The sequence below is a fragment of the Prunus mume genome, linkage group LG2 (genome assembly GCF_029339155.1).
Source record: "Prunus mume cultivar Tortuosa linkage group LG2, ASM2933915v1, whole genome shotgun sequence".
Classification (NCBI taxonomy): domain Eukaryota; kingdom Viridiplantae; phylum Streptophyta; class Magnoliopsida; order Rosales; family Rosaceae; genus Prunus; species Prunus mume.
This window is the reverse complement of record NC_142699.1, coordinates 23,479,839-23,507,829: the sequence shown is the minus strand read 5'-3', so window position 1 is coordinate 23,507,829 and position 27,991 is coordinate 23,479,839. Positions and strand designations below refer to the sequence as shown.

At 38.1% G+C, this 27,991-nt stretch overlaps 4 protein-coding genes and 2 non-coding genes across 9 annotated transcripts; 4 read left to right on the top strand and 2 right to left on the bottom strand.

The window, feature by feature from the left end:
* Window positions 1-776: 776 nt before the first annotated feature.
* Window positions 777-4,237, bottom strand: CI51 (51 kDa subunit of complex I). Its single transcript, XM_008223837.3, has 3 exons — window positions 4,079-4,237; window positions 1,692-3,162; window positions 777-1,038 (listed from the first exon to the last, which is right to left on the bottom strand). Exons 1-2 carry the CDS (start codon window positions 4,079-4,081, stop codon window positions 1,705-1,707), a joined length of 1,461 nt encoding a protein of 486 aa, XP_008222059.1. The 5' UTR covers window positions 4,082-4,237; the 3' UTR covers window positions 777-1,038; window positions 1,692-1,704.
* A 3,394-nt stretch (window positions 4,238-7,631) lies between these two features.
* LOC103322013 (uncharacterized) lies at window positions 7,632-11,111 on the top strand. Of its 2 annotated transcripts, none has more exons than XM_089044369.1 (4): window positions 7,632-8,126; window positions 8,590-8,865; window positions 9,097-9,234; window positions 9,360-11,111. In XM_089044369.1, the coding sequence occupies exons 1-4, from the start codon at window positions 7,800-7,802 to the stop codon at window positions 10,902-10,904; spliced, it is 2,286 nt and encodes a 761-aa protein (XP_088900495.1). In that variant the 5' UTR covers window positions 7,632-7,799; the 3' UTR covers window positions 10,905-11,111. The 2 variants fall into 2 exon arrangements, with proteins under 2 accessions (XP_088900495.1, XP_088900494.1); XM_089044368.1 differs by having other exon boundaries at window positions 9,357-11,111.
* Window positions 11,112-11,524: 413 nt separating this feature from the next.
* On the top strand, window positions 11,525-17,298 carry LOC103321984 (RNA helicase family protein). Its single transcript, XM_008223836.3, has 15 exons — window positions 11,525-11,807; window positions 11,917-12,114; window positions 12,242-12,459; window positions 12,644-12,696; window positions 12,841-12,957; window positions 13,046-13,137; window positions 13,432-13,518; window positions 14,090-14,304; window positions 14,407-14,499; window positions 14,885-15,008; window positions 15,300-15,447; window positions 15,663-15,732; window positions 16,090-16,250; window positions 16,379-16,554; window positions 16,654-17,298. Exons 1-15 carry the CDS (start codon window positions 11,608-11,610, stop codon window positions 16,802-16,804), a joined length of 2,103 nt encoding a protein of 700 aa, XP_008222058.1. The 5' UTR covers window positions 11,525-11,607; the 3' UTR covers window positions 16,805-17,298.
* Window positions 17,299-17,698: 400 nt separating this feature from the next.
* Window positions 17,699-17,894, top strand: LOC148919862 (U2 spliceosomal RNA). The gene has a single exon (XR_016124879.1). It is a non-coding gene; the product is annotated as a U2 spliceosomal RNA (small nuclear RNA).
* Window positions 17,895-19,658: 1,764 nt separating this feature from the next.
* LOC148919861 (U5 spliceosomal RNA) lies at window positions 19,659-19,777 on the bottom strand. The gene has a single exon (XR_016124866.1). It is a non-coding gene; the product is annotated as a U5 spliceosomal RNA (small nuclear RNA).
* A 919-nt stretch (window positions 19,778-20,696) lies between these two features.
* On the top strand, window positions 20,697-27,680 carry URE (urease). Of its 3 annotated transcripts, none has more exons than XM_008223835.3 (19): window positions 20,700-20,861; window positions 20,991-21,158; window positions 21,295-21,368; window positions 21,527-21,572; window positions 21,881-21,986; window positions 22,090-22,232; window positions 22,794-22,904; window positions 23,333-23,496; window positions 23,639-24,011; window positions 24,099-24,207; window positions 24,801-24,940; window positions 25,061-25,198; window positions 25,291-25,382; window positions 25,551-25,680; window positions 25,763-25,921; window positions 26,194-26,361; window positions 26,636-26,770; window positions 27,116-27,187; window positions 27,301-27,680. In XM_008223835.3, exons 2-19 carry the CDS (start codon window positions 21,033-21,035, stop codon window positions 27,520-27,522), a joined length of 2,508 nt encoding a protein of 835 aa, XP_008222057.2. In that variant the 5' UTR covers window positions 20,700-20,861; window positions 20,991-21,032; the 3' UTR covers window positions 27,523-27,680. The 3 variants fall into 3 exon arrangements, with proteins under 3 accessions (XP_088900891.1, XP_008222057.2, XP_008222056.2); XM_008223834.3 differs by having other exon boundaries at window positions 20,702-20,902; XM_089044765.1 differs by lacking the exon at window positions 27,116-27,187 and having other exon boundaries at window positions 20,697-20,861.
* The last annotated feature ends 311 nt before the right edge of the window (window positions 27,681-27,991 follow it).

The following is a 27,991-nucleotide window of genomic DNA, read 5'->3' as shown; positions in this document are numbered from 1 at the left end:
AGAAAACCTTCAATCATAACTTCTCTTTAGATTGTGGCACAGAGGCAATAATATTGTTCGAATTCGAGATCTGTTGATCTTTGATTGTAACACAAGGCTAACAAGTTAGAATGGTGGCACGAGTCACCAGTTTCATTTTAATTTGTTCATATTTCTTGGCGTCGTTGTTCCTTTTATAACTCACGTTTTTATTATTATTTATAATTAAATGAGTTGTTTTCTAGTATGGCGTATAGTCGGGACTCGGGAGGTTGAAGCATCAATATCAAGTTTTTCTCTCTTTATCAAACGGTAGGAAAACATCCATTTCAACATGATTAAAATGGTAGTTGGTAAAAATTCCAGGGGTTGATAATGGAGATTTTGGATGCTTAAGATATCAACTACTGTGAATTCTTGAATGTTTTTCTTTATTTTTTTGGTCAAGAAATTCTTGAATGCTGTTGACTAATGGGTTTGACGCATGAAACATTGCCGGGGATCATGAGAACCTCAGAGTTTGGGCTAGTCCTTAGCCCAATCTTCTCAATTCAACGACCAGAACTGTAACGGCCGTCAAGGCCGAAAGCTCGACTTTGTGATAATTAGTAATTACACGGTTTACACCCATTAGCTTATTGCGTGTGTGTATGAATCTGTATTTTAGGTCAATCATCTCAAGCTGCAGTAGAAAAACGTTGACAATCCCATCTATACACTCTACCCAGAAAAACGTTGACAATCCCATCTATACACTCTACCCTAAGTGCTTTATTAATCTCATTACATAAAACAGGGAAAGAAAAACAAAATTTATTAACAAAATTCCAACTGTGTAAGGAAAATATGATCTGGAAACACCACAACATAAATATCCTGCCCAGACACTTCCACAATGAATCAGTGTTTCTCCGGGACAGTGAGGTCATAGAGTTGATATAGCTTAAAAACAAACACGAGCAGCTGGACCACCAGCTGCCGCCTGAGTAACCTATCCTCCCGAAATCTGGGGTACATATTTTATTTTATTCCATGATTTCCACCAATACAAGCTTTAACCTACAAAGCAGAAAAATCCTTTATTAGACCAAGTGATAAATGCTTTAGCCCACAGAAAAATATCAAAGGGTTAGCCGACAGCAACCTAGTGATCTCATGTATCAAAGAAGAAAACATTTACCCCCCACATACACTGAAAAGTTCTGTCAATGACATCTAAATTTACTCAGATGACAATGACGGATGCATCAAGTCCACTGGACATAGAAGCAGCAACGCTAGTTAATCTTCTACTTATCTTTCTGAGTGTTCTTAACTTGATCATATTAACGTCAAAATTGCCAATTGAGATCTCCGCAATTCACTATCTTAGTTAGAAGGTAGAACATAGGATATCTCCCAAGTAATATATCCAGTCAACCAGTGAACGAAGAACAGAAAAGACTACAGTGTAGCAAGTTTACTGCTGAACATGAACATATAAGACATCCTTCTAATGTTTTACTTTTCTTTCCTTAAATCCAAGAGAACCCACATATGTGTATAGGTTCAGAAAACCAGATCAGGCCACCTGATGGGTGGTCTTACAACAAAATAACAAATATATTCCAAAGTACAGCAAGTGGAAGTTATTTGTATAGTTTTTCTCCTTAAGTTTCTTACTTTTGGAAATTGAATGAAGAAATGAATGCAGAATAGATACAAGAAGCAACCTGAGAGAAGCACTCAAGCAGCTGCCTCCAGCAATTCCCGCTCCGCCCGCTCCCTGATCCTCCTCTCAAGCTCTGGCCTGAAATGCCTTATTAGACCTTGCACAGGCCAGGCAGCAGCATCCCCCAAAGCACAGATTGTGTGCCCCTCAATCTGCTTGGTCACCTCCTGAAGCATGTCAATCTCTTCCAACTTTGCATTCCCGACTTTCATTCTTTCCATGATCATCCAAAGCCATCCTGTCCCTTCCCTACATGGTGTGCACTGCCCACAACTCTCGTGCTTGTAGAAGTAAGAAAGCCTCGCAATTGCATCCACAATGTCAGTTGATTTATCCATCACAATAACAGCTGCAGTCCCCAATCCTGACTGGACAGCCTTCAGGGCATCAAAATCCATCAATACATCATTACATATATCCTTGGTAAGTAGTGGAACAGATGAACCACCTGGAATTACTGCAAGCAAGTTGTCCCATCCACCCCTCACACCTCCACAGTGCCTCTCTAATAACTCTTTCAAGGGTATGCTCATCTCCTCTTCAACTGTGCAAGGCTTGTTCACATGTCCTGAAATACAAAACAATTTTGTCCCTGCATTGTTCTTTCTCCCAAAACTGGCAAACCACTCTGGTCCACGCCTTAAAATGGTGGGAGAAACAGCCACCGTTTCCACATTTGTAACAGTGGTGGGGCAGCCATATAACCCTGCATTAGCAGGGAAAGGAGGCTTCAATCGTGGCTTCCCCTGTTTCCCTTCAAGGCTCTCCAGAAGCGCTGTTTCTTCACCACAAATATAAGCACCAGCACCAAAGTGGATATGAACATCAAAATCATAACCAGATCCACATGCATTTTTGCCCAGTAACCCAGCTTCATAGGCTTCTTTTCTGGCCTTTTCGAGGTTGATCCGTTCATTCACATATTCACCTCTTATGTAGATGTAAGCAGCACTGGCCCTCATCCCAACGCCAGCAATCAGGCAACCCTCTAAAAGTTTGTGTGGATCATGGCGCATAATTTCCCTGTCCTTACAGGTTCCAGGTTCACTTTCATCAGCATTGACAACAAGATAGGAAGGACGTCCATCAGATACTTTTGGCATAAAAGACCATTTGAGGCCAGATGGGAAACCAGCACCACCACGTCCACGGAGGCCAGACTTCTTCATTTCATTGACAATCCAATCAGCACCTTTAATAACTATGTCTTTGGTTCTGTGCCAGTCACCTCGTTTCATGGCACCTTTGAGAAATGGGTCATGCAACCCATATAAGTTGGTAAAAATTCGGTCTTCATCTTTCAAACCACCAAAATGGGTTTTCTCTGGAGGTGGGGGAGGTGGTGGAGGTTGAGGAGTATTAGCAGTTGTTGCACCCTGAGTGCTGAATGATCTCAACCCTAGGCCCCACTTCTCACCATGATGACGAGCTAAAGCTGCTCTCGGCAGAGAAAGAATACCCTTGATGGGTGCCTATGAATTAACAATAAAGAAGTCAGATCAGTTAATTTACCCATAGTGAACTGTGTCTCTAACATGTATTCTTCAGAGTTAACAATCAAAATAAAACTACAGTTCACATGAAACAACTTCCAAAAAACATGGACAAAAAAATCCAACATCAAATTACAGCACAGCAACCATAATGAAACATTAATATTACGATAAAATGTGGCCTACGCGCAACATTTATTTTATCATAGATTCTTTATTTAATGAAGATGGCAATACGAGCACACGCACTACAAGATTGAAATGTGGCTTGTACATCTTCGATTCAGCATTTCTAGAATTATCTTACCTATCTCTGTGTTCCCTATTATTTATCTCTACACCAAACTACATGCGTTTGACCTGGGAGATAGTTTCACACAAAACTCACCCAAGACAAAAATTGGATTAATCCAAGAAGCCTAAGGTGATTCCCTAATCACCACTATATTTCAAAGCACCTTTAAGACAAAAAGAAAATGGTGATAATGGGGATGATAAAGATGTCGACTGAAAGACCCACAACCAATTTGGAACCTAAAGTCAAAACCTTTCTTCAATCAAGCCTAATTAAAAGATGGGCTTAGCTAAGGAGAGCTCCAACAGGTATTAAATACCTTAAAAACCCGTTCATAATTAAATTTTCTCGCCCTTTCCCAGCTCCTTTGCTCAATTTTCCCTGTTACCAATCAGATAGCAAATCGAGGAAAAGAAGAAAAACCCACAGAAGATCTACTAAAGAACACATTTCCGAATAAAATAATATACAAAACAAATATGGATTGATAGAAACATGAAAATGAGCTTGAATCAGAGTGAAACCTAGGGCAGTGAATGTTAAGCCTCAAAAATAAAATTCAACAAAAGATGTGGGCGGATAGAGAAATTGATTGCTTACCATGGCAAGAACTGCGGCAGATGAACCTCGATGCGTGGCCGAATCAGGCAATCAACGAGAACGAGACTGAGAGAGAGAAAGAGAGAGAATGCTCAGGTGGGAAATGGAGAGAGCTCCAGTTCACGAACCTTGATATGCAAAATGGACCATCCGAACAAAATGGTCAAAACGATTTAATGACGTCGGCGATGAACGGCTGAGATTGAGTGAGCGTTTGTGATGAGCTGATATTACACGTAGAGATGCTCTGCTGTTTCAGTTGTGTCCACCGATCAACGGTCATGATTTGGACCTACTTCTCGACGTCTTTTTTATCATGAAATTTTGGGTTGGGTTTTCAATTTGTAAGAAATTATGGGTTTAGTTGTTGGCCTCGAGTATCTTGGCCAATAGAGAGATATATAGAAGTTGAGCCCAGTGGCGATTTCAAAATTCGAAAGTCGGGCAGGTAAAATTTATATACTAAACTCAAGTGTTTGAGTGATTTTTTTTTATTTCTTCCATGGATGTTTTGACAACAACCCACTATCATACTGGAACTGTGAAGAAAAAAATTATTAGCCTTGAAAACTGAGTGATAAAGCCTGAGCATTAGTGGTTGCATGTCAGCTTCTCTCTCTCTCTCTCTCTCTCTCTCTCTCTCATGCATAAGCCACTAGGGTCTTGGGTTTAAATGACATGGTAAAAGAAATTACACACACAAAAAAAAATGCAATACATAAGTCAAATTTGGAGTGGGAACATCTCAGCCCATTTAGTGGTTTGACACGAGTACGGCCCGAGCCCACTCAGGGCCGAAATTGGAGATTTTCATGAATGAACGGGTCTGTTTATTAAATACGACGACTCTAAATAGCTTGGCCCGTCAAGACTTGTTTGACACCTCTATTCCATACTAGCATTATTTGGTCCAAGACTCCCCTAAACAAAGCCTTCATTTTTAATGACATGTAGTTTGGTAAGGTGGTGGTGAAGCAAGCAGTAATGGCACTCCACTTCTCTGGTAGTAAGAGCCGAATGGCAACAAGAAAGTACCAGAAAGGAGTTGTACGACGCACTCATAACTAGCCACCAACAATGGACCAAGAATCCCCCAAGGATAAACCAATAAGATATCCACACGAACAACATACCTCCCTAGGTGAGGAATATGAATGGCATGTGAAAACTAACAATGAGGACCCCTTCCCCAAAACAGCAGCACCATGCAAAATGTTGCAATCAAAGAGAAGCCGTTAATGGCAGGGTCACACCGGTATAGCCAGTGCAGGCATGCATAATCGACTAGCGGCTCCGCGGGTAGCTGGATATAAGTTCCACCGTTTATGGTGAGATTGAATAATGTTATTGGCTTCTGTTTTCAACAAATAATAAAATTGTTTGTATATACATAATTATAAATAATAATAAAACATTTTAAATGAAGTGATAAAAAAGAAGCAACACATAAGTCAAATTTGACGTGGGCTCATCTCGTCCCGTTTAGTGGCCCGATACAAGCATGACCTAAGATTGGTGATTTTCCTAAATGGACGGACTTGACATGATCGGTTTATTAAATGGGCCGACTCTAAACGGGTCAGGTCAACCCTGTACCACTTGTTTGACACCTATATTCCATATGAGCATTATTTTGCTGGAAATTTTCCTAAACAAAGCCTTCATTTTTTATGATATGTAATTTGGTAAGGTGGTGTACATGTCAAAATATACACATCTGCTACTTAACCTAATATCTATATGATTGTAAGTTGATATGTACATATCATGTTTATTAAAATGTGAAATTGTTCTGAATGTTGTTTGAACGTATCACTTGTTGCATCACCTGAAATTGAAATATGATACAAAAATGCGGTTCCCTGATTTTACTGACTCTAAAAGTACCAAAACGAACCTTTAAGATTAATCTTTTTTGTTTAAGTTCTGTTTGGAATAAAGGAAAAATTAATATTGCTGCCATGCCATGGCAACATGCTAACTTGCCCAATGTAGCCCATCCGGTTTTCATGTCTTTTGTCAAGGTGGAAATGCTGACTTGCTGACACCCCTTTTCCATAGTCAAGTGTACGTATTAGAGTAGGCAGCCATCCACAGCCATCCTTTGTTTCTAAATTAAACGTACTGCAATAAAGAAATTAGGGTTGAGCGGCAGGCCACCAATGTTATGACTTTGTGTGGATAGATAGGGATTTGCGCAAACAAAACAAGTAAGCAACATCCACATTGCATATAATAAATAAAAATGTTAGCAATAATGTTATAATGGTGAGTTATTGTGACTCCAAGAGGACATGAAATGCAGGCTAAATCCGGCAGTAGATGAGTTGAAGTTGTTGAACGCTATGTGTATGTGGGACAAGCAAAGTCCAAGGGATCTTATGTCGTTAAAAATAAGAACTAATCTTTGGCTGTATCGATAATCACTTTTTATTTAGTTTACATTAGAGTCTACATCCATGAGCATGACTTAGAGTTTGTTTGGAATTACTATGATAAAAAATACTTCTCTTAAAGTTCGTGTGGAACTGCTTTGATAAGAAACTCTTCTCTCATAAGTGCTTTTATGATTCATACTTCTGCATTTTTCTCTCAAACGATATCAGAAAAATGTTTTTTTTTATATTTTTTGTGCTCGGCCAGTTGCAAAACCATTTCGATTAAGCAATACAATTTTGGTTAGTTAGAATTTGGTTTGACGGCTGAATCTGGATAAATCATTTCCAAATTTTAAGTCAGTTCAAATGGAAATGATTTTAGAGCACATGTAACGCCTACAAAGACATCAGTTTATATATATATATATATATGAAATCTAATCATCTGGTTCATTGGATATACACATAAATTTTAATCGGATTAGGTGATTATAATTCCATATTTGTAAGGAACACTTTTTCCTTCTTTCTTTCTTTCTTTCTTTCTGTTTTTGGTTGCCAAATTTCTTTCTCTTTTATTGATCAAGCGTCAATTATTTATTTTTATAATATTCATTTTACCTAACTTTCAACAAAACAAAAAATAATCGTAAGCTTTATACTAATCACTTTTTCATCCTCCTTAAATAATAATAATAATACCAACACATTTTTGTATGATTTAAAAATTAGATTCAGATCCTTTGTTTTGATTTTCTCTATCATAATATGCTTAACTTTTTCTCTATACATAACACCTCATTTAAATCTACTTGATTTTTCATTTTCATAAAATGCATTCATTATATGGAATACGCATAATATTTTTCTAAAACAGATTAAATACAAACACAAATCATCTCACCCATTAAATTCTAGTAATTATGCCACTAATATTGTGTCAAAAAAACAAAAGAGAGAAAGAAAATGACAAATCCCAAATCCAAACGATAGAAACTAAAAAGATTTGTAGGCCTGATATTAGCTTAACACAATTAGTGGGGCCCACAGTGAACCCATTGTAAAAAACAAAAACAAAAACAAAATACTTGTACAACAATTTGATTTCTGACCAAGTCAACGTCAAATATATTTAGCTCACATTTCTACTTCTACACAACCCCCCAAGCAAACAAATGTCTTCCCTCTCTCTCTCTCAAGCTTCTCTCTGACGCCAAAAGCCCAACACACTGAACAAGCAAAACAGAGTCATCTCTGCAAACGCACAATCACAAAAGCCAGCCGGCCAGCCAGCCAACCACGAAGCTCTTTCAGAGGTTTCCATTCGACGAAACGTTTCGCCAATGACGGTGTTTCGAAACTCGAGCGCGGTAACCCTCTCCGGCAAAGCGCACGTGTTTCCGGTCGACTACGAGGCCGAGGTTTCGCAGCGCCTGGTGGACGCTTCGCACGACAGCGATTTGAAGTCGGCGTGCGAGTGTTTGGGCGATCCTTTCGTGGACGTGAACTTCGTCGGGACAGTGTGCTTGAAGTCGAAGAAGACAGAGATTGTGGTGCAGGGCGAGTCGGCGCACGAGGTTCGTGTCGAGTACGAGGAGTTCAAGACGCAGGTCACTGCTTTGTTCCTCGCCGCTCATTCTGGAAATTTGACGCTTGTTAGGAAGCTCCTGGTAACGCCATCAATATCATTTTTTTTAATTTTCATTTAGACCGTTGTGAATATTTAAAAAAAAAATTGGTATTTTGTGTTTGTTTCTTGGGAAAATGAGGGAAAATTGATGTGAAATTGCATCATGGTGCTTGTTTTGTTTAGACATTCATGCTGACGTGTCAGATTATTATTATTAATATTAATTATTTTTGGTCTTGCTATTTTGAAATCATAGTATATACTGTAACTGACGCGAGGTTGAGGAAAATCGAGCATTTATGAGGTTCAATGAATTCAATTGCATCTTATTTTTTATTTTTTGGTAAATACTACGGTGTGTCCCCACACTCGGAGGGTGAGATTAATCCCGCTCGGGGTTATCTTTGATCATTTGTACCTGTGTTTTCTTTTTTAGCTAAATCAGCAATGGAAATGACTTTTTCTTTTTTTTTCTTTTCTTTTTTTATCATTTCATGTGACAGGGTTATGGAGCCAATGTGAATCAAAAACTGTTTCGAGGCTATGCAACAACAGCAGCAGTAAGAGAAGACCACTTGGAGATACTGGAGGTGCTTATCAATGGCGGGGCATCTCAGCAGGCATGTGAGGAGGCTTTGTTGGAGGCAAGCTACTTGGGCAGGGCTAGGCCTGCCGAGATGCTCATGGGATCCGATTTGATCCGCCCTCAAGCTGCAATACACGCTCTTGTATCTGCTTGCTGCAGAGGCTTTGTCCATGTAGTTGACACGCTCATCAAGGTAACTCTTGAACATGATAGACTAATTTGAAATCCACTATGGTTTAACTTGAAATAATCTCAGTCTACAGATTGCCTAAAACATGACCCTTAAATTATGTCAACAACATTATATAGCTGTGAAGTATAAGCAAAGCAAGGTTGCCAACTTACCATCATGAAAATGTGTCTTCTGTAATTGGTTGAACCTATAATTTTGTTTGATGACAGTGATGCTATTGATTGGTGGCAGTGTGGGGTGGATGCCGACGCAACTGATCGAGCGCTGCTTCAATCTTGTAGCCCATCTCTATACACCAATGTTCACTGTAATGCGCTTGTTGCTGCCGTTGTTAGCCGGCAGATTTCTGTTGTCAGACTCTTGTTGCAGGTTAGCACTGACCCTCCACGTGGTATACTATGCATACCTTTTACTATGAAGCAAACTGTAAGGTGGAGCAGAGGTTGTTTATGCATTTATATCTAATGTTATGTATGTTTGCAACAAAATAGCAGGCTGGAGTCAGAACAGATATAAAAGTGAGTCTGGGGGGCTGGTCCTGGGATGTAAGTACCGGGGAAGAATTTCGGGTGGGTGCAGGACTAGCTGAGCCTTACAGTGTGACCTGGTGTGCTGTGGAGTACTTTGAAGCCAGTGGTGCTATCTTGCGCTTGCTCTTGCAACACCTCTCCCCTAACATTCCTCACTTTGGGAGGACTCTCATTCACCATGCCATCTTATGTAACAATGAAAGAGCAGTAGATGTGCTTTTGAATTGTGGCGCGGATGTGGAAGTTCCGATTAAGACGACAATTTCAAAAACTGACTGCCCCATTCACTTGGCTTCACGGCTTGGATTACCTGCGGTTCTGCAACGACTGATTAATGATGGCTGTGATGTAAACTCTCAAACAGGATCGGGAGAAACTGCACTAATGATCTGTGCTAGATATAAGCATCAGGAATGCCTCAAAATTTTGGCTGCACATGGTGCTGATTTTGGCCTGGTCAATTCTTCTGGTCATAGTGCAAGCTCAATTGCAGAGTCAGCTAGGTGGGCTCTTGGCTTCCGACAAGCAGTTTTAGACGTGATTCGATCTGGGAAGGATGTTCAATCAAGCAATACATCAATATTCTCTCCTCTAATGTTTGTGACTCGAGCAAATGATGTTGAGGCTTTGAAGAAACTGATTGAGGGAGCAGACATTGATCTCGATGAGCAAGATGAGAATGGAAACTCAGCTGTCATGATAGCTGGAGCAGGTGATTACCTGGAAGCTTTCAAATTGCTTATCCATGCTGGGGCTGACATGAACCTAGAGAACAAACATGGTCAGAACATAAAGGAACTATTAGAAATAAATCAAAACGGTGCAGAATTTGAAAAATTAATGGTTAAACATGCAACTCGAAAGAAATTTGATAGTCCAGTTGCGTTTTACACTCTACACCAGGCAGCACAGCATGGAGACTTTGATTTTGTTCATACATTGATAATCAGAGGGCAAGATATCAATGCTCCTGATGCTGATGGATATACTCCATTGATGTTAGCAGCAAGAGGAGGCCATGCTATGGTCTGCGGGCTTTTGATTTCTTTCGAGGCTAGATGTGACATTGTGAATGCAAGACATGAGACGGCACTTTTGCTTGCAAGGAAAAGTGGAACTGGGAAGGATGCAGAGAATGTGATATTGGATGAGCTTGCAAGAAAACTTGTGTTGGGTGGAACTCATGTGAAGAAGCACACAAAGTGCGGCAAAGGAGCTCCCCATAGAAAAGTCTTGAAAATGGTGGGGAGTGTTGGGATTTTGCAGTGGGGGAAGTCAAGTAAGAGAAAGGTGATTTGCAAAAAGGCCGAGGTTGGGGCTAGTGATTCGTTTCGATGGAATCGTAGGAGGAAATTCGATACTGATGAGCCTGGACTCTTCCATGTGGTGACCACAAAGAACAAGGAGCTGCATTTTGTGTGTGAAAGTGGGATTGAAATGGCTCAGTTATGGGTGAGAGGGATCAAGCTTGTGACAATGAAAGCTGTTTTTGGAAACTGGCAAGAATGAATGAATGAAGCTGTGCATGGGAGACTCTTGTTCAATTGAAGCAGTTTTTTTATGCTTTTTGTTCATCTCATTGTACTTGTTTGTTGTATTTCTTATCCTTATGCGTTGTAGATCACTCACTCCCACAAGTAGAAATTACACAGCCCCCTCTGAATATGAAATCTTTGTAATTAAGTAATAACTTTTCCACAAAAGGTCTTAAACTCAGTCAATTAAGTAGTTTACTAATTTAAATTTGACCAAAGAAAAAATGTTGGGAAAGCTTTTGATAATCAAACTCAAACTTTTTATTTTATTTTTGCAAAGTAATATTCTAATTACTGTGCGGGGAGGGAGATTCAACTCAGGTGCAAACGAATGGGAATATTGTCATGGTCACTGGAATAATTCAAATCTGCAAACTCAAACTTTTCTGGAGACCAATATTTTCTAAAAGCTTCTGGAAATCTCTTCCATTGAAATTATTGGGTAATTAATGTTTAGTAATTCACAATTACAAACAGTTGTGATAATAATTAGGATGCAATTAAACAAACAACTAACAACTTTTCGAGACGGTGTCGTTTGGTGTTCTCTCAAGAAACCGTTGAAAAACAATTTGAGTTTTCTAAAACCCTGATTTCAATTTTCTTGCAAAAAATTCTCAAAAACCCTACTGTTCTTTCCTGTCACTCAGCAATTTTGAAGCTTGGCTATTCTATCAATGGCGGACCTACCAATCCTCCAATTCGAAGAGACAATCATGAAAGCAGTAGAAGAAAACACGGTCGTAGTGATTATCGGAGAGACCGGTTCAGGAAAGAGCACGCAACTCTCTCAAATACTTCACAGAAGGGGCTACACCAAGTCTGGAATCGTCGGCGTCACTCAGCCTCGCCGAGTCGCCGCTGTCTCCGTTGCCAGGTATAGTGTAAAGCCGGCATTGTTTGGTTCATTGGCTTCTGAATTGATCTTGCGTTTTACACTATTCGAAATGAGTTGTTTATTATAAATTTGTTGAAATTGTACACAGACGAGTTTCACAGGAGCTTGGTGTCCGGCTTGGGGATGAAGTTGGATACGCCATCAGATTTGAAGATAGAACGTCAGAGAGGACGCGTATCAAGTACCTCACTGATGGAGTTCTTCTTCGTGAAAGTCTTTCCAATCCAGAGCTCGATCAGTACTCTGTAGTAATACTTGATGAAGCTCACGAAAGGAGCCTGAACACGTACCATTGCTCTCTCTCTCTCTCTCTCTCTCTCTCTCTGTATTTTCTTTGTGGTTTACTAATTGTTGTTTTGTGTTCTTAGAATTTCTAGTCTTTGTTTATTTAAAATGTGCATTTTGTGAACCAGGGACATATTGCTGGGACTGATGAAACGCTTGGTTAAAAGGCGTGCCTCAAATTTCAAGGTTCTGATCACTTCAGCAACTCTTGATGGTGAAAAAGTGTCACAATTCTTTTCAGAATGTCCTGTAGTGAGAGTCCCAGGGAAGTTATTTCCAGTCGAAATAATGTACAGTCATGAACGTCCTATCAGCTATCTTGAGTCATCTTTAGCAACAGCTCTCGGTATGATTGGGCTTTTTAGTTTACTTGTTGCCTCATCGTTGTATATATCTTTATATAATTAATGTGGTATCTTCTCTCTGTTGTTTTAAGTTGACGTTTTTCTTCCAGTTTAGTATATAACAGTTTCCAAATTCTTCTTCTTCTGTTGGTAAGAGGTTGAACTAACCAGTTTCTCTTTTTACAGAGATACATATGAAGGAAGGGGAAGGTGATGTCTTAATATTCATGACTGGGCAGGTGAGATGTTGTTTTCTTACTGAATTTTCCTTTTATGACATCCTATGTACATGTGAGTCTGTGACTACTTTGGATTAATACTGTTGATTACATTGGTTTTCCACACAATGTTTCTATTGACCAAGAAAGTGTGATTCTGCATAGGATGATATAGATAAGTTGGTATCTAAGTTAGAAGATAGAGTTCGAAGCCTGGAAGAAGGATCTTGCATGGATGCCATAATCCTTCCTCTTCACGGTTCTTTGCAGCCTGAAATGCAGGCAAGTAGACTTTTGTATTTGTGTTCTATTTTTGGAGGGTTTATACTCATAATACTTTGTTGGTTGATGCTTCATCTTTTCTATACAGGTACGTGTTTTTGGACCTCGACCTCCAAATTGTAGGAGATTTATTGTTGCCACAAACATTGCTGAAACTTCTTTGACTGTTGATGGTGTTGTGTAAGAGAAGAAACTAATGCCTATCTATCTATCACATTCATTCTGCCCTTTTTTTTTTGGTTTATATTGCTTCATATAAAATGGGGGCTTTGCTTGGATGAAATTTACTTAATGATTCTGTGGAAGCAATGATATCGGTCGAATTCAAGAAAACATTTTTGCTACATTGTTTGTTCACTCTTCCTCCTATATATGGAGTTTGATTTACTATCAGTTATTCTGGTTGTGCCATAATTGAATGATGTTAAACAGTTCTCTGTTTTCTCATACTTAGAAATTATGTGTGAATCACAGGTATGTTATTGATTCTGGTTATGTGAAGCAACGGCAGTACAACCCGTCAACTGGCATGTATTCTCTCGATGTTGTTCAAATTAGCAAGTAAGGAGTTGGTAGTTCCATTTTTATCGTATAGCTTGTTAATATTTCTGTCTTTGCTTCAATTCATTACTGCTTCTTTTTTTTTTGGGTCTTGGGTTATTTTTGTGCAATTACGGTGGACGTGTTGCCTGGTTTTTCCAAAGGATAGTCTCTTATCTTCCTTATTCGCACATATTATACTCTACCAATTATTAGTTTGCTATAAGGTTTCTAACACATATGAGCAGTAATTTGAATCTTGATCCATTTCATTCCTATGTGAAAAGATTTGAAACTGAAGTTCACCAGGCCTTTTCCCTTCCTTGTTTATGTGTTCCATAATAGCTTTTAACACTGCAACTCTGAACCAACTATGTAAGCAATCAGCATTATCAACTTCTTATAGTGGCATTTTGATCTAGAAACAAATGTATAGTTATCGTTTAAAAAGCATGGGCCAAGGGGCCTAAACCGTAATTCCAATAAAAGGAAGATGTCATGTTTATAGGTTTATAACCTTGAATGTTTATCTTTAAAAGCATGATTGATTCTGCTTATTGTTCTAATAAATTTTGGATTCATATGATTGCAGGGTCCAAGCAAATCAACGTGCTGGACGAGCAGGAAGAACACGTCCTGGGAAGTGCTATCGATTATACCCTTCCGCGGTTTACGAGGATGAGTTCCTGGATGTAACAATTCCTGAAATACAACGCTCTTCACTTGCTGGAAGTGTTCTTTATTTGAAATCTTTGGACCTCCCTGATATTGATATTCTCAAATTTGATTTTCTTGATTCTCCTTCCCGTAAGATAGTTTTTTTTTTTTTTTTTTTCCGGTGTGTTTCTTCCCTCTTCAGGCATACATTCATTGCATATAATTGTTTACATCCAATTGCTTTTGCCGCAGCTGAGTCTTTACAAGATGCTCTGAAGCAATTGTATCTTATCGATGCTATTGATGAAAATGGATTGATCACAAGAATTGGAAAAACGATGGCTGGTATTAGATTTACATCCCATTTTTTAAGAGTTATAATATTATTCACTATGTGTTGCCATTATTTTGAAGACTGCACAAGTTTTAGTAGTTTTGATAAATTTGGTCTCATTGCACAGTTCTACCATTTTGGACAACAAAATATTATTTTATAGTGGTGAACATATTATACATCATTCATATCCTTAGTTGAATTGTAATAAAAGTGTCATCTATGTTTTCATAACATTCTTGCATTGCATTCATGCATGCGCTTTTCTTTCCATATAATATCTGTTACCAGTGTTAGAATTTATTACCTATTGATATGAATGTTTGTGTTCACACTGAGCATATTCCTTCTTGGATATTTGATGAGTCAGCAGAGGATTTTCTTGATTTTATGCAGAGCTTCCACTAGAACCTTCATTGTCAAGGACCTTAATGGAGGCAAATGAGCACGGTTGCTTAGCCCAGGCCTTGACTGTTGCTGCTATGTTATCCGCAGAAACCACATTGCTTCCTGGTCGAAGGTAAACTCATTAAAATTCTCTTAGAAGATGGTGCCCCTATGCATATTGTGGAAGTTTGTTAATAGCATGCATTGTGTTCTTAGTTTGAAGATACTTGCATATCTCAAAATAAGTGAAACTAAATGTGCTCACACATGCACACGTACGTTTCGGCAGATAGTTAAAGATTTGCATACCTATGAAGTCTGTACTTTAGAAAGATATTTGTATGCCTCTGCACTTTCCATGTGTCCCTTGAAGTATGAATATTTCATTTGAGATAATTGTAGTTGTGCATGGCTCCATTTGTAGCAAGAATACTGAGAAGAAGAGGAAACATGATTATTTGGACCTTCCTGATGGTTCTGGCTGGGGTGATCATATCCAGTTGCTACAGATCTATGAGTGCTGGCATCAAACTAACTATGACATTGATTGGTGCAAGGATTATCAGTTGCAGGTACCCTTTTATATTCTGTATAAGACATCTGATATATGTAGACAACTGAGAGAGAGAAGTCATGCATGGTTCTCTTTAATTTTTCAGAATTTACTTTGGTTTCTCACTATGAGGGAATCTCGTCAAAATTCTGATGCATCATATTAATGACATGTACAGTATGATTCTAATTTCTAATATATGCACATTATGTTTTTGGAACTCATTGGTTGTAGGTGAGAGGGATGAAGTTTGTGAAGGATGTCAGGAGACAGCTATCTCAAATCATGCAGAAAATAGCAAAAGGTTAGTAAGCTACATTATTGAGGAGCTTACGATCATTGATCACATTAATGAAATATTTTCTTGTAATTTGATCATATGGAGCTTGTAGTTATAATAGATTTGCTAACTGAGGAGTGCTAAATACAGTAACATTTCCAAAATACATTGATTTATGGAACAAAATGAAATGGGATTAAAAAAATAAGTAAAATATATCAACTGCCGTTCTTTATTTATAGTCTAGAGGTTTTTGTCTTGCAGTGGTCTGTGGTCTTTATTGTTACTGTTTACCTACCACCTGAATATTCTTCTTGCTATGCTCTCATGATGTTGTTTGCCTTCACTCTATTGATAAGACATTGCATATCTGGAAAACAGGACCATTAGATGTACAGACAAGCAGAAGATGGAAAGAAAGCCAACAGGATTATCACAACTTGAGGAGGGCCTTGTGTGTGGGATATGCAAATCAGCTCGCTGAGAGAATGGTATATCACAATGGGTATCGAACCTTAGGTTTTAAGCCCCAAGTAGTACAGGTATGAACCTTGAGTAGGAAAGTGATTGCGGATAGGTGTATCTTAGGGCATTTAGTCAAAGCTTTGAGTGAGTTTTTGGACTCTAAGTCTAGAACTGACACTTATATTTGTATTACCTCTTATTTTAGGTGCATCCATCCAGTGTGCTAAAACCCGATGATGAAGGAAAATTGCCAGACTATGTTGTGTACCAAGAACTCATTGCCACTTCCCGCCCATACTTGCGTACTGTATGTGCTGTAAATATTGCTTGGGTCACACCCATTTTGGACAAAGTCAATAAAATAAATATCAACAAGCTGAGGTAAGCCAGTTTTCGTGGAACACAATTCTAAGTAGAAAATGATTTTGTTGCTAATTCAAAGTTGCATTCCTGAGCCTTAACCTTTTTCCTTATATGCAGTGGTGGGATTGGTTGTATTGAAGAGCACACAGAGGAAAATATGTCTGATTTGCCAAAGACAGAGAATGTTGTTGCAGCAGTTCCTGATGATCATGAAAGTAAAATACAAGCAGCTAGGGAACGATTTCTTGCTCGTAAAGGAAAGAAATGAGCTTATTCACCAGTTGTATTTGATGAAATAGTGGGGGTATTGAGTATTAACACCAAAAGAAAGAAAGCTGGTTTGAGCTACAACTGGTAACTATGGAACCCTTTTCTAACCAAATCCCCCACCCTGAAACCAAGCTAAGGCTACCGACTCCCTAACGCCCAAATTATTATCATATCATTGCCAGCCTCATCCATACTACCGTAGTTGCAATCAAGGACTTTTGGAAGGCATGCCCAGCACACCGACCTACTGTATTTTCAATTTTTTCTTCTTCGATCTTGCAGCTTAGATGACCTCTCAATGGCGGATCTTTCGTTACTTTTGCCTCCAAGGAGTACTTGTATTTTGTTATAATCTCCCAGCGTGGCCTATTTTGAGCACGCTGGCTGTTGACATACACTTGTATATACTAACAATACCAAAAATTCCTCAAATGAGAAGGATTTGTTAGCACTGTTCGGCCTCGTGTATGATTAAGCTCATTGTTTTATCTGTTATCTCGTCATTTCTCCTACTTTTAATTTCAGTATCGAGAGGTTATAGCATGAAGAAGGGGACAATTATACTCTTGTTAGGCAATAACCATCAATCAACGTCATTGATTAAGTAGATTAATGGGCAGAATATATAATCTTGATTAACAAGTCTCATATAGGAAAATAAGCCATGGATTTAAAATTGATAGGATCACCTAATTTGATAATTATGCTTACAACTCACTAGAGAGATCGTTAACTTTTGAAATTTATGGAACGATAGTGTGGATGCCAATAATGATCGCAGGGAAAAGAGAATGTATCATATCTTGCGTATTTTTGTCCCATATCGCTAGCATCATAAAACAGGGAAGCTTGACATGCCTTATAAAAACGAAAACGAGTTGCTGAACAAATCATACCTTTCTCGGCCTTTTGGCTAAGATCAAGTGTAGTATCTGTTCTTATCAGTTTAATATCTGATACGTGGGCCATCGGCTCACACGATATTAAATTAATTTCTTTAAGGGGAGGGCCCATCACAGTAGCTTGCTATTGGGGTCTTCGCGCGTCGCCTCTGCGTTGCACTACTGCATTGGCCTGGCGCACCCTCCAATTCCAGTTCAAAATCCTTAAGATGTTAAAAGTAAAAAAATTTCCACTTGACAGCTTGTTGCTAAGAGCATCTCCGAGAGTTTCCAAATTTTTAGCTAAAGGAGGCAGGCTCTTGATTTCTCTCGAGTTCTCTAAAATAGAGAGCAAGTTTCATGAAGCTGTGTTTTTCCCTCATTCTAGCCAAAATGGCTAAGGAGCAGAGTATAGCAGCTCTGCTGGAGATGCTCTACTACGTTACTTCTGAAGTTTTTCATGAATTTTCTTTTCTGTGCGTTGGATACATCCTTTTTGGAATATATTTCATAGGCAAACTGAACCAACATGTCCTCTTTGCTTTAACTCGAATCTCATTATATTCCTCAACTCTATTTATTTTTGGTTCCTAACTTCTATGTCCCATCTCTGCAGATTCTTTCCAATTGTTAAGAACATCTCTAGCAGAGTCCAAATTTTAGCCAAATTCTAGCTAAAAAGTCATTATAGCAAACTACTAAAGAGGTGTTTCCTCCAATAATGTTCTCTGTTTTGACTAATCTCAAATATTTTATTATTTTAAAATTAATTAGTATTTTAAAATCATCTCCCACCGACCTCTCAAAGGTCTCTCTCTCCTCCCTCTCTCTTGCACAGCTTCTAGTTTGGAGAGGCTCAATTTCTCTCTTCTTACTAGATGTAGCAAGCCAAAATTAGGTTATCCAAAATAGAGAGACAAGTAGGGAGTCTGTTGGAGTTAACAAATTTCGTTTTTCTCGCCAAAATGGGTACTGCTGGAGATGCCAAAATGGGTAACCAGAGTTGCTAACTCTGCTGAAAATGCTCTTAAGGTTTAAAAAGGCTCTTAGGCCATCTCCAACCCAAGGACTTAAACCCAAAATATCTCTCAAAACCTCTCTCAACTCAAGAAAATAAAGGACTCAAAATTTGGGAAAACCCAAATTTGGACCCAAATACCAGTCCACTTATTGCCCAGACCCAAAACTATTTAGTGAGCACAGCTCATGTGCATGAGAAAAACACTGAGACCAACTCTGGTGCATTTGTCTATAGCACATGCCACGTGTCGGCACTAGATGAAAGAGTCGTTGCAATTTGACTCTCCTTTTTTTATTTTTTATAATCTAATAGTATCTCTAAAAAGAGACTGGGCTCACAGGCTGGCTTGATTCTAGCTCACAGTTGCGTTGCAATTCAAATATTCTCATTTAAAAAAATAAAAAAAAATTCTAATAGTAACTTTAAATTGTGTTTCAATTATGTTGTGTGTTTATTTTTGGAATAAAATTAAATTTATAAATTTCAATTTTTTTAGGTCAAATTGTTCAAACAATTAAATTATGATGTTATTTTAAAAGATTAAATGAAGAAAAGTTTTCCATAAAAAAAAATTAGACTTAAACTATTCTTAAATAATTTAATAAAGTTGCGAATTTAAAATTTGAGTCCGGAGGGTTAGGAGAAAAAATAATTTGAGTCCGGACAAAACCCAAATAGTCACTTTTGGAGGAGGGGAAAATTTAGGTTTAGCCCCTCATGAGTTGGAGAAGGTCTTATATAATTAGACAAATTTCTTTTTCCATTTGTTGTTTAATAATTAGACAATTAAGAGCTTGAAAAATGGAAATTTCCCCATTTCCTTTCTCGCTTTCGATCATCACTGTTACGGTAAAGGTCACAACTTTGACACAGTCAACCCATTTAACTAATTATGAAACTCAATATCAGTCAAAAATTATGAGAAACTTTGGGTACTAGAATTGTTAGGACTCTCCTCCGATAGAGGAGTGTCCTCCAAAAATAAGCGTATGCCACTAAAAGCGGCGAGCACACGGTATTCTTTAGTAAAAGGCGAAAGAATAGTTCGCTCTGTGCTCACCGCGTGGCTCCGTGAGTTCCAATCTAATTTGATGGCCTAATATATAACACGCTTGGTGGCCTCCCGTCCTTCTTCTGGCCGATGTGGGACAAAACATTGAATTTGATTCTTACATCCAAGCTCGGGACTGCAAAATACTTTCTTGCTTCGCCAAAAATAACCCAATTCTCTGGTAAATTGGGCCCTACCAGACAGAAATGTTGTACAAATCGTTGAACTCCTAGCAAACACCATAGCCGGAACCTTGGTGGAGTTGGGAGAGGCTTCAACATACTTTCGAGTTCAATATTGGATACAAAGTTTCCCCTCAGTTTCCAGATTGCACATTTGCACTAGCAAATTATTGCTTGGTCCTCAAACCGTGATCAAAGCAAAAGCACTGATGCATTGAATGATTGGTGACTTGGTTCTTTGGTTATTGCAATATCTTTGTGGTGGTGCTTAGTTTTATTAAACTTTAAAATTATTTGTGTATCTTTAAAACTATTTGTGTATCTACATTGTTGATCACATTTCTCTTTTAACGATTGAAATTAAGTTAAATTTATATAAGATAGAGATACGATCAATATACATCAAATCTATATATCACGGAGATATGATCAACACACATGTATAGTATTTTACTCACTTATTATTAGGCAACAAAAATATTACTAAGTTACAAGTGCAAGTCTACCTCATAGTTTGTATTATTAACAACACCATAACACATGAAGAAACAGCTGTGGTGGTTGAGCTTAGCATAAAAATTGGTTCTCATTGGCAAGGCTTGTAATAGTTTAATAAGGAGATCCAAAATTTCTGTCCTGGGTTTTTGTTTGTTATAGTTGAATATTATCTTCAGATCAGGCCTAGCTTGAGTGATTAAAAATAAAAAAATAGCTTAGCTATATGGCACCTGCAACACTGAGGACACAGCACATCAATAAAAAACAACTCCATTTTTACTCTCTGAAAATTCGAATAAAACAAAATTCATAATTAGGTGCCCAATTTCAGACATTGGCTTCGCTTGGTATTCTCGGGGACCCAGCTGTATCTGAGTATCATCGGACAGACAAAGTCACACCATCTTCGTATCCGTTGATAAGTAAGAAGTTATGTCATCTCTGTCAGTAGTTTAATAATTCTGTACGTTAAACTTATCATCTCTGTTTCTTCAATTTCACAGCCAAAAAGATAAGATGTTTGTATAAAAGTGAAACCATTTCTTTGTCAGCTGTAGGCATTGACTTGAAAGCAAGGACAAGGAGTGGAAAAAATGAAGGTGGTTCCAAGAGAAGCTGAGAAATTGAGTCTGCATAATGCTGGATATCTAGCACAGAAGCGTCTTGCTCGTGGTTTGAGGCTCAACCACCCAGAAGCTGCAGCACTCATAGCCACACAGGCGTGTGCTGCTTTGTGTTTTCCACACTTTGCTCCAAAATTTGATCTTTGGTTCAAATTTTCAAATTTGATCATAGATTGGTAATGGGTTTTGTAGAGGAAACTTCTTTTTGTCTAATATGTTTATGCTTTGGTAGGTTTTGGAGTTTGTTCGTGATGGTGACAAATCTGTGGCAGACTTGATGGACATTGGGAGACAGCTCCTGGGAAGGTAATGGTGTGAACAGTGAAATCTTGTGAATTTGCTCTATTTTATATACATGTGGAATCTTCATTCTGGATTGTGTAGATTGTTGAATATCATGTACCTTGAAATATATGTGTGGTTGCTCAAGATTGATCTCTACATCCTTCTTTCTTTTCAAACAGGAAGCAAGTTCTTCCTGGTGTTCAACATCTTTTGGATATGGTGCAGGTATTATGCTCATTAATGTTCAACATTTACCAGTTCTAGCTCGTTTGTTTGCATTTGCTCTCCTTACAACTGGATCTTTATCACTTCCGGTTTGCATTTTCCAGCCATTTGTGCGGTAGTCATAGTGTCTATGTATTCAGTTGTATGTACACCATTTAGGGAAACAAATTTACTGCATCTTTGTTGCTTTGAGAAGCCTGAAACATACTACTTGCGGCTGAAAGTTGCAAAATTTCATACATATTGTCTTGTACCCTAACACGACATGCTGCCTAAAATTATTTTTAATAAGTAAGATTTAAATGTAGGTTGAAGGGACCTTTCCTGATGGGACTAAGTTAATTACCATTCATGATCCAATTTCTAGTGATAATGGAAATCTGGAACTAGCTTTAAAGGATTCTTTTCTTCCTGGTAAGGGTGATGCTATATTGCAAGTTTCAAATTGCGGTCTTTTAGGACCTATTGGCTTTACTTAGTATCAAATGGGCATTGATGAAACAAGAATTTTCTGCAGTTCCCTCACTAGACATGTTTCCTGAAATGGAAGATAACAAAATTCCGGGTGAAGTTATCTTTGGAGGCGGTGCCATTGTGCTTAATCATGGAAGGAAAGCAATAGTCCTCAAAGTTGTTAACACAGGAGACAGGCCAGTTCAGGTGTTTATCTTTAACTTATCATTTCTCATTTAGTTTAGATTCACTTTCTTTTCCTTTTTTTGGGCCATACAGTTGAGGCTATTTACATATGTCCAAATTTCTTCAGTCAGTGGTTGTTGTCTATATATTTAATAATCAAGTACTTGTCATGTTCCTCTTTCAACTTCAGGATTCTAATGACAAACCTTTTGAACTTGATATGTGTCTAAAATTTATAATGGTAAACTATAGAATATTTATACTGTACTTTGTATAACTTTTGCAATTGCCTAACAGAAGTATATTACTGGTAAGAGCACAGCAGAAATCAGTCTTCTGTAGCTTGGTTGAGTATTTTGAAATAGTGAAACCCTTTCTGTAATCATACTCTGTTTTAATTGGTTTCTAGTAGCTTAAGTCATGTGCGCTGTAGTCAAACTATTAGCATTTCATTAGTGAAGGGTATCAAAGGTTTTCCTTCATTTGAACTAATCAACATCTCATTTACTTTAGGTCAGTAGAGTTCTTGGGTCTGGTCTAGAGTGTGTGTAAGCAACCGATTTATGATTAATTTTTTTTCAGGTTGGCAGTCACTATCACTTCATTGAGGTCAACCGCGCCCTGATTTTTGATCGAATGAAATCATATGGCATGCGCTTGAATATACCAGCTGGAACAGCCAAGAGATTTGAGGTTAACATTTGTTTTGTTTTTTATTGTTAAATATGTTTCTTAATTTTTTAATGTTAAGTAATTAAAAAAGTTGTTTACTTCATCTCAATTACATATATATTCTGCCTATCATATATTTTTCTAATGATAGTCTAACAAGGATGGCATGTCATCCTTCATCATCTTTTATTTCTATGATTTGGTTTCATATTGATGCATGTTGAAGCAACTTGTTTTGATGGTATCCAGCTGTGGTTTGAAGTCATTGGTGCTACTAAGCTACATAGATTCATAATTTTTTTTTAATGTTGGTAGAGTAGCAATCTTCTTTTCTTTTTTCTTTTTTTTTCTTATGGGCTCCTTTTCAGTGGGCTAGCATATGTTCAGGTTTTACTGAATCTGCTCTCTGCATTCTAAGTACGTTACTGGTGCTTGTTTTGCTGTGCCAGCCAGGGGAGAGTAAGCATGTCACACTTGTAAGTATTGGAGGTAATAGAGTAATCAGAGGAGGAAATGGCATTGTGGATGATCCAGTAGATGATGGCAAACAAAAGGCAGTCCTGGAAGCTTTAGAAGCAAGAAAAATTCGAAATGAGGAAGAACCAAAAGCTAGGTCTGGCTTTCTACCTGAGAAATGTTTTCTTGCCTATTTGCTTCTATTTTGTTAGATCAATAGCATTGCTTGGTAGTTAGCTAGTCCACTAAGATGATGAAAGAAAAGTTGGAGATGCCTTACCTCGGTACTAATTTTGCAGTGAAGGTGTTGCAGGAAGAGATCTAGCTTTCACCACGGTAATTCCTCGTGAGGCATATGCAAACATGTATGGCCCTACTACTGGTGACAAAATTCGGCTTGGTGATACCAACTTGTTTGCTGAAATTGAAAATGACTTTACTGTTTATGGGGATGAATCTGTATTTGGAGGTGGTAAAGTTATAAGAGACGGAATGGGCCAGTCATCTGGGAACCAACCAGCCAATTCGTTGGATACTGTTATAACCAATGCTGTGATCATTGATTATAGCGGGATCTTTAAGGCAGATATTGGTATCAAAGAGGGCAATATATTTGCCATTGGAAAATCAGGCAATCCAGATGTTAAGGATGGTGTACATATGACCATTGGGGTAAATATCATCTCATATTACAGAAGTTTGGGAAGAAAACTGATCAGGAAGTCAATAATGCTTTGCACCTTCTTCTTTATTACTTAGGTTAACACTGAGGTGATCGCTGGGGAAGGAATGATTGTGACTGCAGGCGCCATAGACTGTCACGTGCACTTCATATGCCCTCAATTAGCTTATGAAGCAATATCGAGTGGTGAGCTACTTTAATGGAACACTTATGCTGGAAAGTGCTTGTGATACATATAATGACAGACTTTGATGAGTAGTGAATATTAGAATTTGAGCATTCAACCCAAAACCAATTGGCAATAGGTGGAGAGGCCCAAGATCTTTTAAGCTATTAATGCAAGACTTACATCTCTGATGTGAGATATTCTCAACAGTGAAACGCATTCATCAGTGTTGCTAGTGTTGAACATTATTGATGTTAGAACTTAAGAGATGCTTAATCAGTCTGTTATGCTCATGTGTGCACAACATGGTTCTAGCATTTTGCATATGAAATCAAGCAAGCTGCCCTTCTGAAATAATAAACACATTATCACTTTTTTCTCTGAAGATTTTCCTCTATTAACTCAAAGTATGCTACATAATATTTTAAGAATCTGAACGGTATATTTAACTTGCTGGTTGATTTATTTTGCATACTTTTTATCCTCTATGTGTGCTTGATATGTCCTGATGAACTTTGTGATATCTGAAGTTCTCGCTGACGAGATAGTGCAAAATTTTAGATGAACAAGCATTTAAAAAATCCATTTTCCAAAACTTTTTCGAAATATGTAGGTATCACAACCTTAGTAGGAGGTGGAACAGGACCTGCTACTGGGACTCGTGCAACAACTTGTACACCAGCTCCGTCACAAATGAAGTTAATGCTGCAAGCAACTGACGACCTACCTCTAAATTTTGGCTTTACGGGGAAGGTATCCTTTCGTCCCTACCTGCCCACATTCAAGGATCAGCCTGTTACTGTCATTCTACAAAATATGAAGTGATGGCTAAAACCGTTTCCTTTTTTCTTTAATACTCTTGGTTTACTTTAGGGGAACAGTTCGAAACCTGATGGACTACATGATATAGTAAGGGCTGGGGCAATGGGACTGAAACTGCATGAGGACTGGGGAACTACGCCTGCTGTGATAGACAATTGTTTGACCGTGGGAGATCAATATGACATCCAGGTACTTTAATGTTTTTAATGTGTTATAGGCTATTGCCTGCGGGAATGTCTTATGAGTTTCACATCTTCAAATATCAATTGTGATCTTGATAGGTTAATATCCATACAGACACCTTGAATGAATCTGGATTTGTGGAAGATACAATTTGTGCTTTTAAAGAAAGAACTATCCATACTTACCACAGGTATAAATCATATTCCGAATCTAGTTGATAAGTTTGCACCTTCCACTGATTATGAGTATCTTTGGCATGCACACCTGTTTTTGTTACTTTTCCCTTTCCTCTTTCTTCCTTTATTCCTTTTCCATTTTAATTCTCAGTGTTTGTCCTTGTTTTTTTTTTTTGGGTCAGTGAAGGTGCAGGTGGAGGCCATGCTCCAGATATCATCAAAGTATGTGGTGTTAAGAATGTCCTGCCCTCATCAACGAACCCCACGCGGCCTTTCACTTCCAATACTATAGATGAGCATCTTGATATGCTGGTATGAGAATCTAATGGAAGTATTGATACAGCATGCACTAAAGTTGTTTAGACTGTGTTTTTCAAATTTCCAATACATACAGATGGTTTGCCATCACCTGGACAAGAACATTCCAGAAGATGTTGCTTTTGCTGAATCAAGAATAAGGGCTGAAACAATTGCTGCAGAAGATATTTTGCATGATATGGGGGCAATTAGCATTATATCTTCTGATTCACAGGCTATGGGTCGGATTGGAGAGGTTCTTAATTTCTAAACTGAGATGCCTGTCTTCATATGTCTGTTTTGTAATGCCTTTGTTGAAATTGTAACCAAAAAAAAAAAAAAAAGCCTTTATTGAAATGAACTATAGAAGCTTCATCATTGTCACTCTTTACCAATCCATGGATTTTCATTTTCATGTCTTCACTTAAAAGCCTGTGTTTCCAGCGTCTTATTTGTAGTAACCTTTTATCTATTCATTGCACACAGACATATGTAAGGCTTAGATTGTGTAAAAACCTTTCTTTACAGGTGATAAGCAGAACTTGGCAAACTGCTGACAAGATGAAGTCACAAAGAGGGTCGATAGAACCTAGGGGATCTGAAAATGACAACTTTCGGATCAAGCGATACATCGCAAAATATACAATAAATCCAGCAATAGTTAATGGATTTTCTCAATATGTTGGTTCAGTTGAGGTATGCCACTTTTAACAGAAAACCAAAATCAATCACTTCAAGCTTTTTTTGCCATTCATCCTCTCTTAACAGAACACTTAATAAGACAAATAAATATAAGTTAACGAGTTGAGCTGCAACTTTTAATATATTTCTTGTGGATAAAAAATTACATCTTCAGATGTGTATACATCATACATGGTTACTTGCATTTGGTGGATTCCATAAACACTATTATTGCCTCTAAGATGGTGGAATTATGAGTTTTTCTCATGAACTTCATATATTTCTGTAGGTGGGGAAGTTGGCTGATCTTGTTCTATGGAAGCCATCTTTCTTTGGCGCAAAACCAGAAATGGTGGTCAAGGGTGGTGCTATTGCATGGGCTAATATGGGTGATCCAAACGCAAGCATCCCCACACCTGAACCGGTAAAGTTTATATTTTACAATGATTCTTATGTAAGGATGCATTTTCTATACCCAGCATTCTTATTTTCTCATATTACCTATTGATTAGAGATGCAAATTTCAGAATCTTCTCATCCTGCTCAGATCTCAATCTGCCTTGTCATGATAATTTTAAACTTGTGGTGCTGGTGCTCACATGGGCAAACAACCATGCAAAAGCTGACCTGTATATCTTTACATGATTAGAGATTTATATTGAGTAGGGTTGGAAAGAAGCTTAGATTGGATTAGATATTTTTTGCTGGGTGGAGGATAATTTGGGAGATTTTTGTTTTGATTACTTTAAAAAACCTTATGTCTAAGCAGGTCATAGCGAGGCCTATGTTTGGTGCATTTGGCAAGGCTGGTAGTGCCAACTCCATTGCTTTTGTCAGCAAGGCATATGATTCTCTCTCTCTCTCTCTCTCTCTCTCTCTCTCTCTCTCACGCACGCACTTTTTCATATGAGATTCATAAGCAATACTTTTTTTTTTTTTACCCTGTGCAAGCAGGCAGCTATAGATAATTGCGTTAAAGACTTGTATGGCCTTGACAAGACAGTCGCAGCCGTGGGCAACGTTAGGAAACTCAACAAACTGGACATGAAGCTCAATGACGCGCTGCCAAAGATAGAGGTTGATCCAGAGACATACAGGGTGACAGCAGATGGCCAGGTTCTTACCTGCAGTCCAGCCACCACAGTACCCCTATCTCGGAACTACTTCATGTTTTAGGCTTCTCCATAGTTCATTCGAACCTCTACCACTTGTACATTAAATTTATAATACAAGTCCAATAAAACTCACATAAACACTGGTCCTTCCATGTTGTGTAAAACAGAACCTTCCTGACTTTGACAGATATACGGATCCTGCATGTGATCTTCTGAGAATCTGAGTGCGTATATTTGGTTGAGCCTAAGAAAATAGTTAATCATATGCAAGTGGGTACTTGAGTTCTCTGCCTTCTTTCACATGTGAAGTGTTCAAATAAAAATTTTTAATTTTTAATTTTTTTAATTTTTTAAACAAGGGAATTTTGAGCTAAACAAAATTGACCCTCCCCCTTGGGAATTTGGCATGAAGAAGAATTAATGTTGGCCAGTTGGTGAGGGCCGTGGTACACATGATATTAGTATCTGTCATGCACGCAAGTAAATGCTGAATATCTAAAATGTTTTTTATTTATTATTTTTTGTCTTTT

Excerpts from the sequence above, each read along its gene's own strand:
- LOC103321984 (XM_008223836.3), top strand. The coding sequence starts at position 11,608 with ATGGCGGACCTACCAATCCTCCAATTCGAAGAGACAATCATGAAAGCA. Across the intron at positions 14,305-14,406 it reads TTTTCTTGATTCTCCTTCCC|CTGAGTCTTTACAAGATGCT; the intron begins GTAAGATAGTTT and ends CTTTTGCCGCAG. Across the intron at positions 16,251-16,378 it reads TTAAGCCCCAAGTAGTACAG|GTGCATCCATCCAGTGTGCT; the intron begins GTATGAACCTTG and ends CTCTTATTTTAG.
- URE (XM_008223835.3), top strand. The coding sequence starts at position 21,033 with ATGAAGGTGGTTCCAAGAGAAGCTGAGAAATTGAGTCTGCATAATGCT. Across the intron at positions 24,941-25,060 it reads ATTTTGGCTTTACGGGGAAG|GGGAACAGTTCGAAACCTGA; the intron begins GTATCCTTTCGT and ends GGTTTACTTTAG. Across the intron at positions 25,383-25,550 it reads ACTATCCATACTTACCACAG|TGAAGGTGCAGGTGGAGGCC; the intron begins GTATAAATCATA and ends TTTTTGGGTCAG.
- LOC103322013 (XM_089044368.1), top strand. The coding sequence starts at position 7,800 with ATGACGGTGTTTCGAAACTCGAGCGCGGTAACCCTCTCCGGCAAAGCG. Across the intron at positions 8,127-8,589 it reads CGCTTGTTAGGAAGCTCCTG|GGTTATGGAGCCAATGTGAA; the intron begins GTAACGCCATCA and ends TTCATGTGACAG. Across the intron at positions 9,235-9,356 it reads TTGTCAGACTCTTGTTGCAG|CAGGCTGGAGTCAGAACAGA; the intron begins GTTAGCACTGAC and ends GCAACAAAATAG.